Source organism: Strix aluco, chromosome 1, assembly GCF_031877795.1.
Source record: "Strix aluco isolate bStrAlu1 chromosome 1, bStrAlu1.hap1, whole genome shotgun sequence".
Taxonomy (NCBI): Eukaryota; Metazoa; Chordata; class Aves; order Strigiformes; family Strigidae; genus Strix; species Strix aluco.
In genome coordinates, this window is record NC_133931.1 from 65,383,311 (window position 1) to 65,398,176 (window position 14,866).

A 14,866-nucleotide genomic window follows, 5' to 3' on the forward strand; every position below is an offset into this window, starting at 1 on the left:
ACCCCCCGCCCCGCACCGCCACGGCGGGCCTGTGTGCGCCTGCGCCAGCCCGGCCTGGCCTGGCCCGCTCCCGCCGCGCCGAGTCCCCGGCGGCCCGTGTGTAGGGCCGGGTTGGCGCTCTCGTCCCCGCCCCCTCGTCCCCCTTCACCAACCGCCGCTTCCTCCGCCGTTGCCAAGTGTGTGTGTGTGTGCGCGCTGGGGCGGGAGGGGGGGGGGTGGGGGGAGGGAGGGGGCAGCCATGCCGAGGGGGCGGCCTCCCAAGCCCAGCAGGGAGACTAGCAAGGCCGGCACCGAGTCAGGTAAACAGCGCGGCCGGGTGAGCGCGATCCGCGCCCGGGGGTGGAAGCGCGGGAGCCGCGAGAAGGCGAAAAGCCTCCGCGGGCTCCGCATATAGTCCCCGGATATGGGGGAGGAAGGCCGGGTCTATTGTGCGAGTGTATAGGCGAGAGGGCGGAGGGGAGGGGAGGGAGCCTGGCCCGGCCCTGCGGAATGATACCGAGCGGGCAGCGCCCGCCGCCCCACACGGCGCGGCGGCGGCAGCGGTGGGGGGAGCCGGGCCGGCACGTCAGGCCCCGCCGCCTGCCAGCAGCCTCTCGCCTCCCTCTCGGGGAGCGGCGGCTGTAATGGCCCCTCACCCACCCGGGGGAGGCGGTCGCGGCGCGGCCGTTGCCTTCGCTTGCGGCCCCGTCGTGGGGCGGCGGTGAGGCTGCCGCCGGAGAAGCGTTTCTCGGCCCAGGGCTGCGGCCTTGCCTTCCTGTTCCTCCCGGCGCGCCCCCGGCCGCGGTGCGGGCGCTGCGCGGACAGATGCCGGCGCCGGGCTGGCTGGAGCTGGGGAGGGCCGGAGGAAGAGCCCGGCTGGGCTTGCGGCAGCCGGCACGGGAGGGCTCCCCGGTCCTTCCGCCGCTCTTTTTCTTCCCCTCGCACTGCCTCCCCTCCCCCAGGGCCAAATTAATGAGAGCTTCGAATAAAGGATGATAAACGAGTGAAAATCAGATTCAACTCTTCCATCTGTCTGATTACAAGAAGGAGGTCTTTCTTTTTTTGAGGAGTTAAAAAACATGTTTGTTGTTTTCTTTGTGAGTATATGTATGAAAACGTTTCCTTCCCAAGCATATATTAATCTGTCTCACGCTTCAATTTTTGAATTTTTGCTTGCGTTTAGCGTCGTTGATGGCTAGAGGATACTTCAGGGCAGGATGGGTTTGATGGGCTTGAGTTTTTTTGACAGCAATTTTTAGCTAGTGAGTTTTATGGCTCTTTTGTGTAGTTCATTCCTGCTGATGTCACTAAGGATCTGTGAGCAGTATCTGAATAAAGCCCACAAAGTGCACAAATACTGCATTTCCAGTAGACCCGAAACCCTTGTCAGTGACTTCTCTTTCAGCACAGACATGTAGCAGTAGATTTTAAAAATTTTTTTTCAGATAGAATGGGGAGAGATTTCATAAAATATGAGAATACCGTGGTTATTTCAGTAATGAAAAGTCAACTAATATTTTCAGTGTATATTTAGAACGTCTGTATTTCTGAATGCTTGCAGATGAGCTGCGGCTCTTCAGGAGGAGTGTGTAGGTGAGCCTTCTGTAGAATACTTTTTGTAGAATTGAAACATGCTGTCAGGAAAAAAGAATGATGCTGTGCTGTTACCTGAGTGTTGGGAAATTGGGTAAAATGCTTTCTCCAGTATAGAAAGCCAAATGGGCCACAGGTTCCTACCAGAAGCTTTTATTAATTTTTGTTGTTGTTGTTGGAGCCATTGATCTCAGCTTTTGAACACTAATAAGTATATAAAGAAGGTCTATTGGCTATTAGCAGTTTTGGAAGCTGAGGCTTTTTTAAAAGTTTAACTAAAATGTCTACTTAATTCTCTAGTAGTTCTTGCAAGGGTACATGTGTATCATGTACATGTAATAATGGCACGATGTATGAATGAGAAAAAGATCAAGACTGAGACAAGCTGTCCACAAAAAGTGCCTAGTAGCTGTATCCCTTTTGCTTGTAGTTGGACCTTGATCTTAGACCCTTCCTATGGTAAGAGGCTTTGCTGACAGGACTTACTGTGAGTTTGATCGTGTTTTGTGGTTTTCATGTATTTAATTTTTTAAAAAGAAATTTTCTAATTAATGAAACTGTTTCATAGAGGTAGTTTGATTTTAGACAGCAGTTTAGAATTACAGGGTCTAGGGCTACTACAGGGATTCAGAGACTTCTGCAGTCTGCAGTTGCAAGGGCTCTGCCCTGTATAGGCAAATATTGTGGGTTCTGGAGTCTTCAGTCCTTGAGATTTCAGCAGTTTGGGAAAATGGCAAAGTCAGTGTTGACAAGCGTCACTTTTTTCCTACCCTTATATGTGACTAAAAGGTCATGAATGAAGCAGCTCTGGCTGAGCAGGACAGCTTGAATCCTGGAAATTTATGTTCTCAGGACATTTGGCTGTTTGTCCCATTCAGATACAACCTGACAGACTTTGAAAAACGGTTGTGAATTCCTTAGGCTTCACTTTTAGCAGGAAGAATTTTATTTAGAAAATAGCTATTTACAGAAATAAATTTCATATCTTTTACTTAGGAAATTGAATGTTTTTAGGTGGTGTTCATGTTTAGTGTGACCCTCAGAATTCCTACAACCCTGGTATGCTTGTCTTTCATGGAAGAGAAGTGTTGCTCTCTGTAGTTGTACAGTCTGTATGCTTATGGTAATACAGCTTTGGAAGAAAATAAAGGTGAATCAGTAATGTTTTGTTGTGCAGCTTCCTTAGACTTCTTTAACCACTATGCATGTCAAATACTAGAACATGTTCTCTGTTCTAGGAAAATTAAACATATTAGGTAAAAACCTGAACTCTAGAACTTTTTTTTGCATTGGTAGAGTTTTCCCGAAAATGTCTTGTGATTTATTTTTTTTTTTTTTTTTTTTTAAAAACTTCATTGAACTGTACAAGTTGATCTCTGTGGGCACGAACTGAAACACAGGAGGTTCTGTCTGAGCAAAGGGAAAACACTTTTTTACTGTGAGGGTGACTGAGCGCTGGCATTGTTTACACAAGGAAGTTGTGGAGTCTCCTTCCATAGAGATACTCAAAAGCCATCTATATGCAATCCCTGGCAACTGTCTCTAGGTGGCCCTGCTTGAGCAGAGGGGTTGGACAAGATGACATCCAGAGGTCCCTTCCAACCTTAACCATTATGTGATTCTCCTCTGAGGTGGATGAACTATAGGGTATGATTCTCAAGAAGCTGAAAAGAGCTAATCTTCTGTGATACGGGATTTTGGTGCTCCTTGATTCTTGCTCTGGCTGCTTAGCAGTGGTTGTACAGCAAATACTTTTACAGAGGTGCAGTGGGTCCTTGGCTCTTGCCATTCTGAAAATTTCAGGATGAGACCTTGAATATACTTGAAACAAGAAGAATGCATTAGAAAAAGTGCTACTCCATGCGAATGTTTTTAAAGAAGGAAAAGCAGAAGCAGCTTTTAACGCATAATTGGTGTTAACACACTAATAACACATTTGCACAGGTTCTTGTGGCACAGCCTCTAACCTGAGAAGGAAGTTAAAAGAGAATTATTCATGTGTGTGGCCTCAGAGTTTCCAGGATGGCTGCTGTGATTCTGAGTAACCCACATTACAGCATTTCAACTGTCAAGAGTTTTAGGCCATGTGAATTTTCTGTAGTCCGTTGACTCTCTTCCCTTGGGAGTCTCTGTAAGACACTGGAAAGTGATTTCCAGTGCTATTGTTCAGCTAAGGTAGCACAAAGAAAACATGCAGGGGAACGTTTATTGTGTTATATTTATATTGGTATATGTTTTCTCATGCCTCATTCTGAATGTATTTATTTCTCTGATTTAAGTTTGCTTATCTTGGCCATACTTGCTTGTAATAATCCCTCAAACTGTTAAACTCTGCTTTTAATTTTACTAACTGACTTAAAGTATTATTTTTATGCTCTAAGATATTGGCATATTAGAAGATGATAATTTTAAATATTTGTAGAGCTTGGGAGAAATGCCTAAAAATCTAAAAGAAAAAGCCTTGAAACACAAGTGTTTCGGAAGGTGCAGTATGATTTTGCTTTGAGAAAAGTTTTCAAAAATATGGTAGGCCTCATATTGTAAGGCTGTTACTTTGAAAAATCTAACTTAACTCTGTTTTGATTAGAATTTACCAATGAAGAGTTGCTATTAAGATGGAATTGAAAGAAATATCAGGCTTTTACTGTTCAGTTAGATAGCTAATGAAAAGACAGTGTTTAAAGATACATTTGTTACAGATCCAGAGCAACATTTTGCATGCTTATGGCTATTTTACTAGCTACTGTAGTGGACAAAGGTTTTCTGTAGGTCCTGTGAAAACTTGAGACTTTGCTGCTGGTTCTTTCTGCTAATTGGTGAGAGTTTCCATTTTGTCCCAATAAAATGTGTAGTTGTTACCATGAGTTGGTAGTCACTGCTTTACATACACACTTCAGGTGTATGAGAAGGATTTTGAGGACTCTGTTACAGTGTTTGTGCTCTCAGTCGTCTTCCCCTAAATCTTCCTTCCCCATAGTGAAGGTCGTTTCTATTTGTACCAGTGCTGCTTGTCACTGTTAGAATAGCAGCAACATGAAATGAGCAGTTTTGACTTTAATGACTGTCTGATCATTTTCAAATAGCAGAAGAGGAATTCTTTGAAGAGCAAAGTGAAATATTTGCAGGCTGAACTGAAGCAGTTTTTAAGCCTAGAATGTATGTCCTGTATTTAAACCCAAAGGCTACTTTTACACAAGTTTAAACTGAATTCCTTTATGAGTGCAGTTAAAAATGAGTATTTTGTGCCTTCAGAGGGCCTGAATTTTAACAGAATTCACATATGAAGAGTGGTAAACATTAAATACACAAAGATAAGAAACACAGAGGAGGCACTGTAGCTTTAAGTTTGCCTCTGCAGAGCTGTTTGTATTTTGTTTGCTGGCCCTCAGTCCCCCAGCATCAGTTAGGGTGCAGGTGTATTGAATTAGGGGAAAGTCAGTTCTGAGACTTTACATTCCAACTTTGTATTCTTGAAGAAAAATGCAGTTTGAACTCACTGGTTAAGTCTTCCATGAATTGATATTATGTAGATTATTTTAGTAGTTGTGCACTAGGATTTTATGTGGTGACCTCCATCTGATAAGAGAAGATTAGGTAAGTGATGTTGTGTAGACGAGGATGAAGAGGTTGTGGTACTGCTTCTGTGATGTGGGCTAAATCTTTTATATGTGATAGGTACAGGTAATTCCTTTTTAAAACATACAGGAGGGACAACTGCTCAAACTTTAGCCTTAGAAAGGATAATCTTTAGGCTTTAATAGTGATACTTTTGGCCATCTCACCGTTCTGCAGTAACAGAATCTTAAGTTTATGTATGAGGGATGTGTTGGGTCTCGATGAGAAGAAGATGGATTACGCTGGTGTACTTTTAATTCCCCATTAGTTCTTCCTTATGTTTGAAATATGTCTATGCCTTTTCCCCAGTAATCTATGCAGTTAAATAACTTGTGTTTACAGTTCTGGCTGTGTGATAACTTCAGCCCTTGTTCTGTCCCTTCTCCATAGCTTTCTGCCAATTGCAGGCCCTCATTGTTTCATTCCCTATTGCAGTTGCACTCATACCTTCATAGCTCATTCATTCCTATGCGTTAAGTGCTTCCAAATATAATTAAATTTCTATTTGAGACCTCTCATGTCTTCTTCTTTGGAGTTTTTCTGCTGTAGTTGGATTGTGTTCGCTCTCGGGGAGAGGGAAGATCATCTAGCAAATCATTTAGTTCATTCTGAAGTTTCTCTTAAGAGTGTAGTGGGTGGGCATAGATAAGGGTCAAGGTCTCAAGCATGAGACATGCAAATCATGTAAAAACAAACAGCTGAAAAAGGCTAGCTTGATATATTCATATGCAGTTGTCAAAAAAAGTGTAACTCCTGTTTTGGAGTATTTAGCAATAAATATATCGATATTTACCTGATTTTCAGATGAGTCTATCAGAGTTGGTTAAGGAAATGCTAATTTTCAGTTATCTGTGTAGATTAAGATGATGTGGGTGGTATATCTATATGGTGGGTTGACCAGCAAGTAAGCACCCTCCAGCCACTTGCTTTCCTCCTGCAGTAGGGTGGGAGAAGGAACTGGAATCGCAAAAGCAAGAAAAAGCTTGTGGGTTGAGATGAAGACAGTTTAATAAATGAAGAAAAAAAGTTAAAAAAAAAAAACCCCAACCAACCAAAAACCCCAACCAAGTGATGCAAAGGCAAACATTCACTACCTCTCACAAGCAGAGTGATGCTCAGTCAGTCCCTGAGCAAAGACTACGTTGGATGGACTACCCCCGAGTTCGTATTGCTGAGCATAGTGTTGTACAGCACAGAATATCCCTTTGGTTAATTCATGTCAGCTGTCCCCTCCAAACTCTCTCCCACCCTCAGCCTACTCATTGTGAGAAACAGAGAAGGCCTTCACGCCGGAGAAGTGCTGTGCAGCAATAGCTAAAACGTTGGTGTGCTATCAGCATTGTTTTAGTCACAAATTTAAAACACGGCACCACACAGGCTGTGATGAAGAAAGTTAACTCCATCCCAGCCAGAGCCAGTACAATCTATTTAGCATCTAACCAGCTACAGTGGAGCTATTAATTCTGTGTGTTGCCAGGCTTCTCCGTTGCCTGCAGCGCATCAGTGTGGCTGGGCAACTTCTGGAGTCATCTGTGGTCCTGAAAGGAGTGCAGCTGCTTTGTGTTGGCAAATGCTGAGCAACTGGCACCTGGACATCCGTCCCAGCAGTGTGCTCCTGAAAGCTTTGGACTGATACTGCTTTAAATTCCAGACTGAGCATTGACCAAAACATAATAAAACTACCTTGTCTTATATGAGCAAATCTTGTTTGATTTCTGGATTTTGGTCCAATATGCTGGACTGAGAGTTGATTCTTTCTCCTGCTTCTCTCACTAGAAGTTATGAGGAATGACTGTTGGTTTTGTTTAAGTGCTGAGCTAGGTTTAAACTAACCTGATTCTTTTATGATTGCAGAACTAAGCAAAGTGTTTCAATGATTCATTATCATTTGTGTTCTATGACTTCAAGTGTAGTATGAGGCAATGTCAACATTGCCATCCCTGTTTTGTTCTCTTGTCCTACCACTTCCTTTCCACCCATAAATTAGTAAATAGGTTTTGATAGGGTCAGACCCGTTTGTCTCCGGACTTGCCAGCTGCCATTTAACTTCATCTGACAAGTTTTCATCCATGAATTCTGCAAGCTTCAGTGTTGTATTCGCAGCGTCCTCTCAGTCGGGTGCGAGTAGGCTATTAGAGATCCAATACGGCTGTGCTGCATTCACAGCTGAATGAGTCCATCTGCGCCTTGCGGAGAGGACTGCAGGCTGCCATGAGGCACAGTGCTGCTTACATAAGGAAGGAAGGAATGGTTGGGAGTGCTCTAATTCTGTCTTCCTCCTTCCACGTTGAGTTGTCATCAGTGGCTTCTGGCAGAGAGCACCTGCTTGCTGACTCAACTCCCGAGGTCAAGTTTTCATGAAGGCCGTATCACAGAAATCTGTAGCTAAGTTAACCGGAAGCTTGGTTGCTGCTGCTCGTGAGGGACAATTAATTTGAAAAGAATTTAAAGGTTGTAACATGGAGAGTGTTTAAATCAGTCTGTCTTTAAACTGAAAGTTTATTATCACTGATAGGTACTTTGCAAATCTGATTCTGATATTTTTGGGCACTTTGGACAAAGTGTAAGAATACAGACAAAACTATGTTTGACAGTGCATAATAAGTGCTCTCTGTAGTTTAATTGTGTTGATACTTGACTGTCTCTCAAGCTGTGATGGAATAGGGTTGATTTATGTTGCAATGAGACAAACATGCAAATGGCAAAAAAAAAAAAAAGACAGTAGTCTTTTTGCACTGTTTCCATGCAGTTAATATTAATAAATGGCAGTGTTTTAAACTTTGCAGCTGTTCAGTGAGGTTTATCATTGTTGTAATGTGCAGACTTGAAAGAATCACTTTTCAGGGGATTTGTTACTCTGATAGTCATTCTGTTTTCTCTCTTTGTGTGTTTGTTTATGAATGTAGCTTCTCTCTAGTAAGAGCATGCCAGTTTTTCATGTGATTTTCTTGATGTGATATGCTTAATCAGTTAATGTCTTAATCAGTTAACTAAAGTTAACAGCTTAATCAGTTAACTAAAAACTCAAACTTCTAATTCTGTGTTGTTGACTTGAATGGCATTCTGTTAGTTTATTAACAGACAGCAGACTTGTGTTTTCATCTGGATGGAGTATATCTGACAATAAATACTTTGCTTAATCTGTGTACCTAGTATTTATATTTTTCTGTGAGCATAGGCACCATATTAGCTATTTATGATAGGGTTGCTAATCTGATAAATGATGAATGGTGACCATCAAATGCTATGTCATGTATGTCAGTACTTTTGTTTCCCTTTGGTACATAAGGATTGTTTAGAGTTGTTTTTTTTGTTTTCTTTTTTTAAATTAACAAACTTCTTAGTGCTTTTAAAAGTACAGGATCCATACCCCACTGCCAACTTCTTGAATTGGCATCATCTGCGTGTTTTGGGGTATTCAAAAATACTGGCCTTTAAGCTAGGTTCAGTATTTTGCAGTGTTTGGCTTGTTTCGTGATCCAAGCCGATGTGTCTGAAAGTGTTTTTTCCCTGATACAGGGAAAGGTGATTGCACAATTGGGTTTTAATGTAGGTTATTACTTTGACTTGCTATGATATAGAGGTATCAGTGTAAATAATGTTGTCTGGTTATTAATTCTTCTAATGAAAAACTTTGTCAAACTTATTTCATTTTTACACTGAAATGAAGACATACCCGAGTCATACTTTATGAGTCTGTGACACCTGCCTGAAAAGTTAAAACATAGCTCACTTGCTTGTTACTTTTTAAATGGACACTATATTTTGTTTTCTCAATTCTAAACACAACGGTTTTGTCCTTTCTGTTAGCCAATTGCTTGATTTCAATAAGGATATTATTCTGAATACTCTCTCCTTGTTACTACTGGAAAAATAAAATAGAAAGTCACTTCCTGCATCTTTAATAAAAGTGAGCCATGCAACTCTCAGTATCACCCGGTATTTGGCTGGTAATAGAGGACCAAATTGTATTTTAGTGAAAATATAAGTGGAAAAAGGTTATCATAGTCTCATTTTTCCCTTAAGCTAGTTCAGACACAGTGTTAACGAATAAATGAATTTGTGTTTTAATTTGTTTTAGACCTCAATCCTGCCCTTTGAGTGAAGCAACTGAATTTTCAGAGTTCTTTTAAATCCAAACTGGACTGTTTTTCTATTCATACCGGCTGTAAATACTCAGAGCAGTCTTCAGCCTGATCTTCCAGTAGTTGAGCCTTTGAAGATTTCTGGAATCTAACCTGAATTGATTTGCTGTGCCTTATCCTTAAAGGCCTTTAGATGTGTTTCTGCAGTAAAAGTCCTCTGCCGAGCAGCCTTCTTTAAGCGTGCCTGTACAGCATAAGATTTGGCTTTGCAAAGAGTTACAAAGGTTTTCTTTGAAAGACCAATGCTTAAGATGTTACAGACATAAGCAACGAATGTTCTAAATGCGTGCCATCTATGTCGTCTTCCTTGGGGTCTGAGGGCCGTTAGGAAGGTGGAAAGGCTTGCAGGTAGCTCAGGATTTATAATCACCCATGAACTAGTCTTGAGAAACTCCTTATACTTCGATACAGGGTGCGATGTGCTCAACTCATTTGCCAAAGTTTAGGCTGTTTTTCTGTTCTTTCCTATGAAATAGTTTAAGATTACGCTTTTGTTACCCTTTTCTGTTTATTTCAGCGGTGATCATTTCCTTCTTAAAGAATAGCTGAAGTATCTTCTTCCAGTATATCTCTGCATCAAGTGGTATGATTTCATACACTTATAGTTATCAAATTCTGTTGAAACATCACAAAGATATTTAAATTTTCATTAACATATAGTTAATCTAAACTCCTTTTTGAATTCCAGAAGAAATAGCATGTAGATTAATCAATATTGTGGTTAATACAGATACGATACACATTTTGATAAAAATTATATATAGAAATGTTATTGACCTAAAAGTAAGTTGCTTGGTAATATTATGCAGACACTAGTGAGCATGTTGCTTTTGCTGTGTTTCAAATGGTAGAGAAGTTAGCACCTTGGATTATTTCAAAATTACAGTTTCTCTACTTCAATTACTTAGGCATTGTTTTCGTATGTTGTCCGGTGTCTTTGATCTTGAGAGTGAATGTTTAAAGATAATAATCTCTTTAGTTCATAGAGAAGGTTTAAAGGCCTTTCTAAAGTCATAGATTAGATCATTTTTCAGTTGTCAATTAAAGTGAGAGGTCAGGCCTTCATGGGGTTGAACAATTATGCCTTTTACTAGGGGAAATGAAGGCTTCTTGCATTAAGTTTTCATATAGTCCAAGTACTGGAGTAGATTTTTCTTTCACCTCCCTTTTCCTTGTCATGCCAGTATCTACAGGAAATGATTTTGTGTCCTTTATTCTACTCAGGTATGTTTATCACAAGGACACTTAAAGGACACTGTCCCTCTTTTTTGCATCGTGTTGCATTCTGTTGTTGATGCACTTCGTTGAGTTGTGGCAGTGTTTGAAACTGAGTTCTATGGGGTTTTTTTCTCTTTAGTGTCCTTAATCTGCAGCATGAGACAGATGGTTTTTATTGTTGTTTTATTAATATTACTGTGAATGATCTTAGATATTTTAACCCCTCCTGCCAATTGCTTTTCTTAAAGTTTGAGAAGATACTGTATTACTAAGGAATTTATCCTTATTTAAGAAAAAAGCGTAAATTCCTTAGTAATGTAGTATCTTGTCAAGTATAAAATGGATAATATTTAAGATAATAAGGATAAATATTTAAGATAATAAGGAAAATATTAATAGGACAGGCTTCAGCCATTTGAGGAAGAGGATATAGAAGCTTTCAACTTGTATGTCAAAAGTTGCGTGACTGGGAGTTCAAAACAAGAAAACTGTATGGGCTTAGACTAGGTCTATCAAAAAAAATTTTTTCTCCATTGAATGCATGTGTACACAGTTTGAATTGCAGTTTACTGCATCTCTCAGCTATTCAAAATGTTGGTGTTGGTTTTACAACTGTGAAGGTAACTGATAAAGGTTTTGCGTTGCCAGAAGTAGAAGAAATGAGGCCTAAATTTTTCTTCAAGGAAAAAAAAAAGAGAGAAAGGAGGAGGGGTGGACAGTAAACCTGTATAGTCAGAACTGCTGAGTATGTCATATTAAAAGGGTTTTTTTAGAAACATGTGATGTAATATTATTAAAAGTAACCCCTGACAGTATCTTACTCGTACCTAGTGTATTTGGCAGCATGTTATTTTGTTGCAAATTTGATGGGTGATTATGAATCACAGAAATAATTTATTTCAAATTACTAGGAAAAGGTGGTTATTTATAGCGACTGGCAGTTAGAGGGATGGATGTATTTCTTTGATTCTGTGTCAATGGAAGCAGTAATGTTTATGCCTGAGATCTTCAAGATCCAGTGAAGCTCAAATCTTGTATAAGTCAGAATCTTACAGGAGTTTTAATAGTTTCTGCTTCAGAGAATTCTGATCTTTACAATAAATTATAAGTAAATTAAATGTGACTTAACAAACGTTTCGATGATTGTTTTGTAGATGATGTTCTGACACCGAATATAGAGAACAGCAATTTTCCCTACCAAGTACCTAACTTCCATAAGTGTGAGATCTGTTTGCTGTCTTTTCCAAAAGAGACCCAGTTCCAGCGCCATATGAGGGATCATGAGCAAAATGACAAGGTATGAATTTTAGTAGATAAAAACTTAGAAAATACCAGTGTACATTGATATTTTCATACACTGACAAGTAGAGCTAACACAAGAAATAATTCTCAGGGTTTTTTTTAATCACATCACTAATAATTACTACTGGGGGATCTCAGAGTTTTATGAAGTTTCTCTTTCATGTTTCCTCATGTTTCCTTTTGAGATAGGGCCTTACTTTGATGCCATTTAGTTAGATTGTTGTTTCCAGTTCAGTAAGTTTTAATTTTAGCCATTTTCTTTGATTTGTAGAATATTCAGGTAGATGAGAAAATGTGTGGGTTTCTTTTAATGGAATTTGCAAACTGATTCTACACACTAGCAATAAAGAGAAAATAATGCTTATGTTGATTAACTGGACCCGCTAGTGTCTTTTCAATAACGTCAAGCAACCTAATTAGTATGTATGTATTAGTCATGACTTTAGCTGCTTAAAAATCAAATTTGGGAAAGAATGAGAAAAATACAGATATGTGATTACAACTGGACTGACTTTTTAAATTAAGCTTTTGCCACAGGTTTCATCTGTAATCTGAAGCATTTAATTTCTGTTCCTTGCTTTCTATTTCAGAAAGCTAAAACTACGTGTGATGGAACAATAAGTTTATTACTGTTTGATGTAGCTGTAGACACAGATTAATTTTTACAAAATGTAGGACTTTGACATGATAATTCATGTATTCAAAGAATTACTTACACAAGTTTCAACATTGTAAAGTTAATTTATAAAAGAAGATATTGTTAAAACCATGCTATTGCACACTTGTGTAAACTGAAGGTACACTTAGAATGAAAACGGATTGTGCAGATACCAACTGAAGAGCAGTCAATCCTAGCATAAACTAAGCTCTTTGTTGGTTCAATTATTAATTTTGCTTTTAGGAGAGTTAACGATCTCAGTTAAAGTAGAAAAATTTATTTCTGTCTCTTGCTCATTTTTCTCTCCTTGGACAGTCTCAATTTTGAGTTTCTGCTTTCTTTAGTTCCCCTGTTGTCTTTCACCATATGCTCCTGAAATGCTGTATTTGCATTTTCAGTAGTGAGATGCAAAGAAGATAAAATAATTGACTGGTATTATTAAGGATCTTTATCATATGTAGGTACTTGAATTGCTCTTTTTTTATTTAAAACATTTTGATTTGTATGGTTATATATATATATATATATGTCACTTAGGGTATATGTAACTTCTGGGAAGATTGAATTTTGTCTTTATTTTTGTGATTTTAACAAACAGCCTCACCGATGTGACCAGTGTCCGATGTCATTTAATGTTGAATTCAACTTGACACTTCATAAATGTACTCACAATGGTGAAGATCCTACGTGTCCTGTGTGCAACAAGAAATTCTCCAGAGTAGCCAGTCTGAAAGCTCATATAATGCTACATGAGAAAGAAGAGGTAATTCATTAAACCTCATAATTTAAATTTTGAAAAGACATGTCATAAGGATTGTACTTAATCCCTTACCTATATGCCTTAGATTGGAGGATTGAATAAATGGTCTCATTCAGAAGAAATATAAAACTTTTAGTGGGGTGTTTATTTTAATAACAGTAGCAGAAATTAATACACTGGACATAAGCAAGCATTCCCATCCTGTCTTTGCTAACTAATTAGTTATTTGCAAATAATTTTATTTTGAAGCAGTTTCTGTAATTTGCTGTACATTGATAAACCAACATGCAATAGTCTTGAATGTCATGGTGATGGCATGGTGAGGCACTCTCACAATCTATTTCTTGCATCATGAAGCTGTTCCCTTATCTAGAACTCCCACTTCTTCTTTTGAGTGGTTCTTTTCGCTTGAGAGAACTTACTGTTCCTTTCCCTCTCAAAATTTCATTTTCCATTTTTATAAGACATTGGTTAAATTCTTAGCAAACAGTTAAGGCATAGTAGTATGACGCTTTACTACGTTACGGCAGTTGCCAGTGTTGATTGTACTGCCTGAAATACCAACCTGTCAATCATATAATTACCTCTGCCTTCTGTGAAGGCTTTTTTAAAATTGCGCTTTGCATTGGAGAATTGAAGCTGAGTAAAATATGTGCTTTTATTGCCAGACTTCTAATCATAAATGTAACAATTCTGTGTTTCTCCATACCAACTGCAGACAGCTTACAGCAGTTTGGACCAGTAGTTTTGGGATGGTAGACCTATTTGCATTTTTCCCTAAATCAGGCAGGGAATGCTGTCTGTAGAGAAGGTATTCCTTTAACCTTGTTATCAGTTCATGTTTTATCATGTACACAACCGTGTTAAAGTGAGAGGACTTGAGTACAATATTGTTGCATGTTAATGTATCTGTAACGATACATAGCTTAATGGGTATTTGTTGAGGAAACTTGACTTATGAATTGCTAAAACCATTAGAATAAGGAAACTGAGCATTGAGAAAGATGCCTAAGAGTGATTGTTAGTATTCATTTCTATCACTAAGTGATTTTTTTATCCACTTAAGCAGCTCTGATTTTCATACTTGGTGCAGATGTCAGAAGAATAGGTTGTGTGATGCCTTCCAGTTTAGAATTCAATCTGCAGCTTGAAAATTAAATTTATAAAAATATGAACACCTTTCAATTGCTAATGAATGTATTCTTAAAACACCCTATAATTCTGTGATAAAACAGACATGAACGTAACAATTCACAGGGAATTGCAAGAATGACTTTCTCGGTTACGCACAGGACCTGTAGGAGAGCTGGAATTTGAACTTGAAGCAGAGGGTCTTGACGATGGCCCTGGCTGACATCAGGAGTTTTTCATAATGTGCAGGATAAGAAGTTAAGTTGTAAGCAGAGTACAGTCTCCCTCCTGTTTGCTATTCTTACTTTTTCTGTTAGAAGGGTTGAAAATCTGGAAACGGAGCAAAGATACACGCTCACTTGGGGAACATACGTAGCAGTTGAGAAGATTGCTGCACAGAGCTGAGGGTTGGATAACTTAGTCTTGTTTTGTGCTGCATCAGCCAGCTTTATCTACAGATGAGTG

At 39.2% G+C, this 14,866-nt stretch overlaps 1 protein-coding gene across 9 annotated transcripts in view; it reads left to right on the plus strand.

Annotated features, from left to right (window-relative positions):
• Nucleotides 1-236: 236 nt before the first annotated feature.
• ZNF236 (zinc finger protein 236) overlaps nt 237-14,866 on the plus strand; it is a 96,414-nt gene continuing 81,784 nt past the window's right edge. For 7 of the 9 annotated variants that reach the window (XM_074823213.1, XM_074823239.1, XM_074823223.1 and 4 more), the window contains exons 1-3: nt 237-299; nt 11,705-11,847; nt 13,109-13,273. In XM_074823213.1, the coding sequence (XP_074679314.1) occupies nt 239-299; nt 11,705-11,847; nt 13,109-13,273 (369 nt within the window). In that variant the 5' untranslated portion in view covers nt 237-238. Of the gene's footprint in view, nt 300-9,869; nt 9,916-11,704; nt 11,848-13,108; nt 13,274-14,866 lie in introns of those variants that run through there. The other 2 variants (XM_074823243.1, XM_074823259.1) reach the window with 2 other exon arrangements.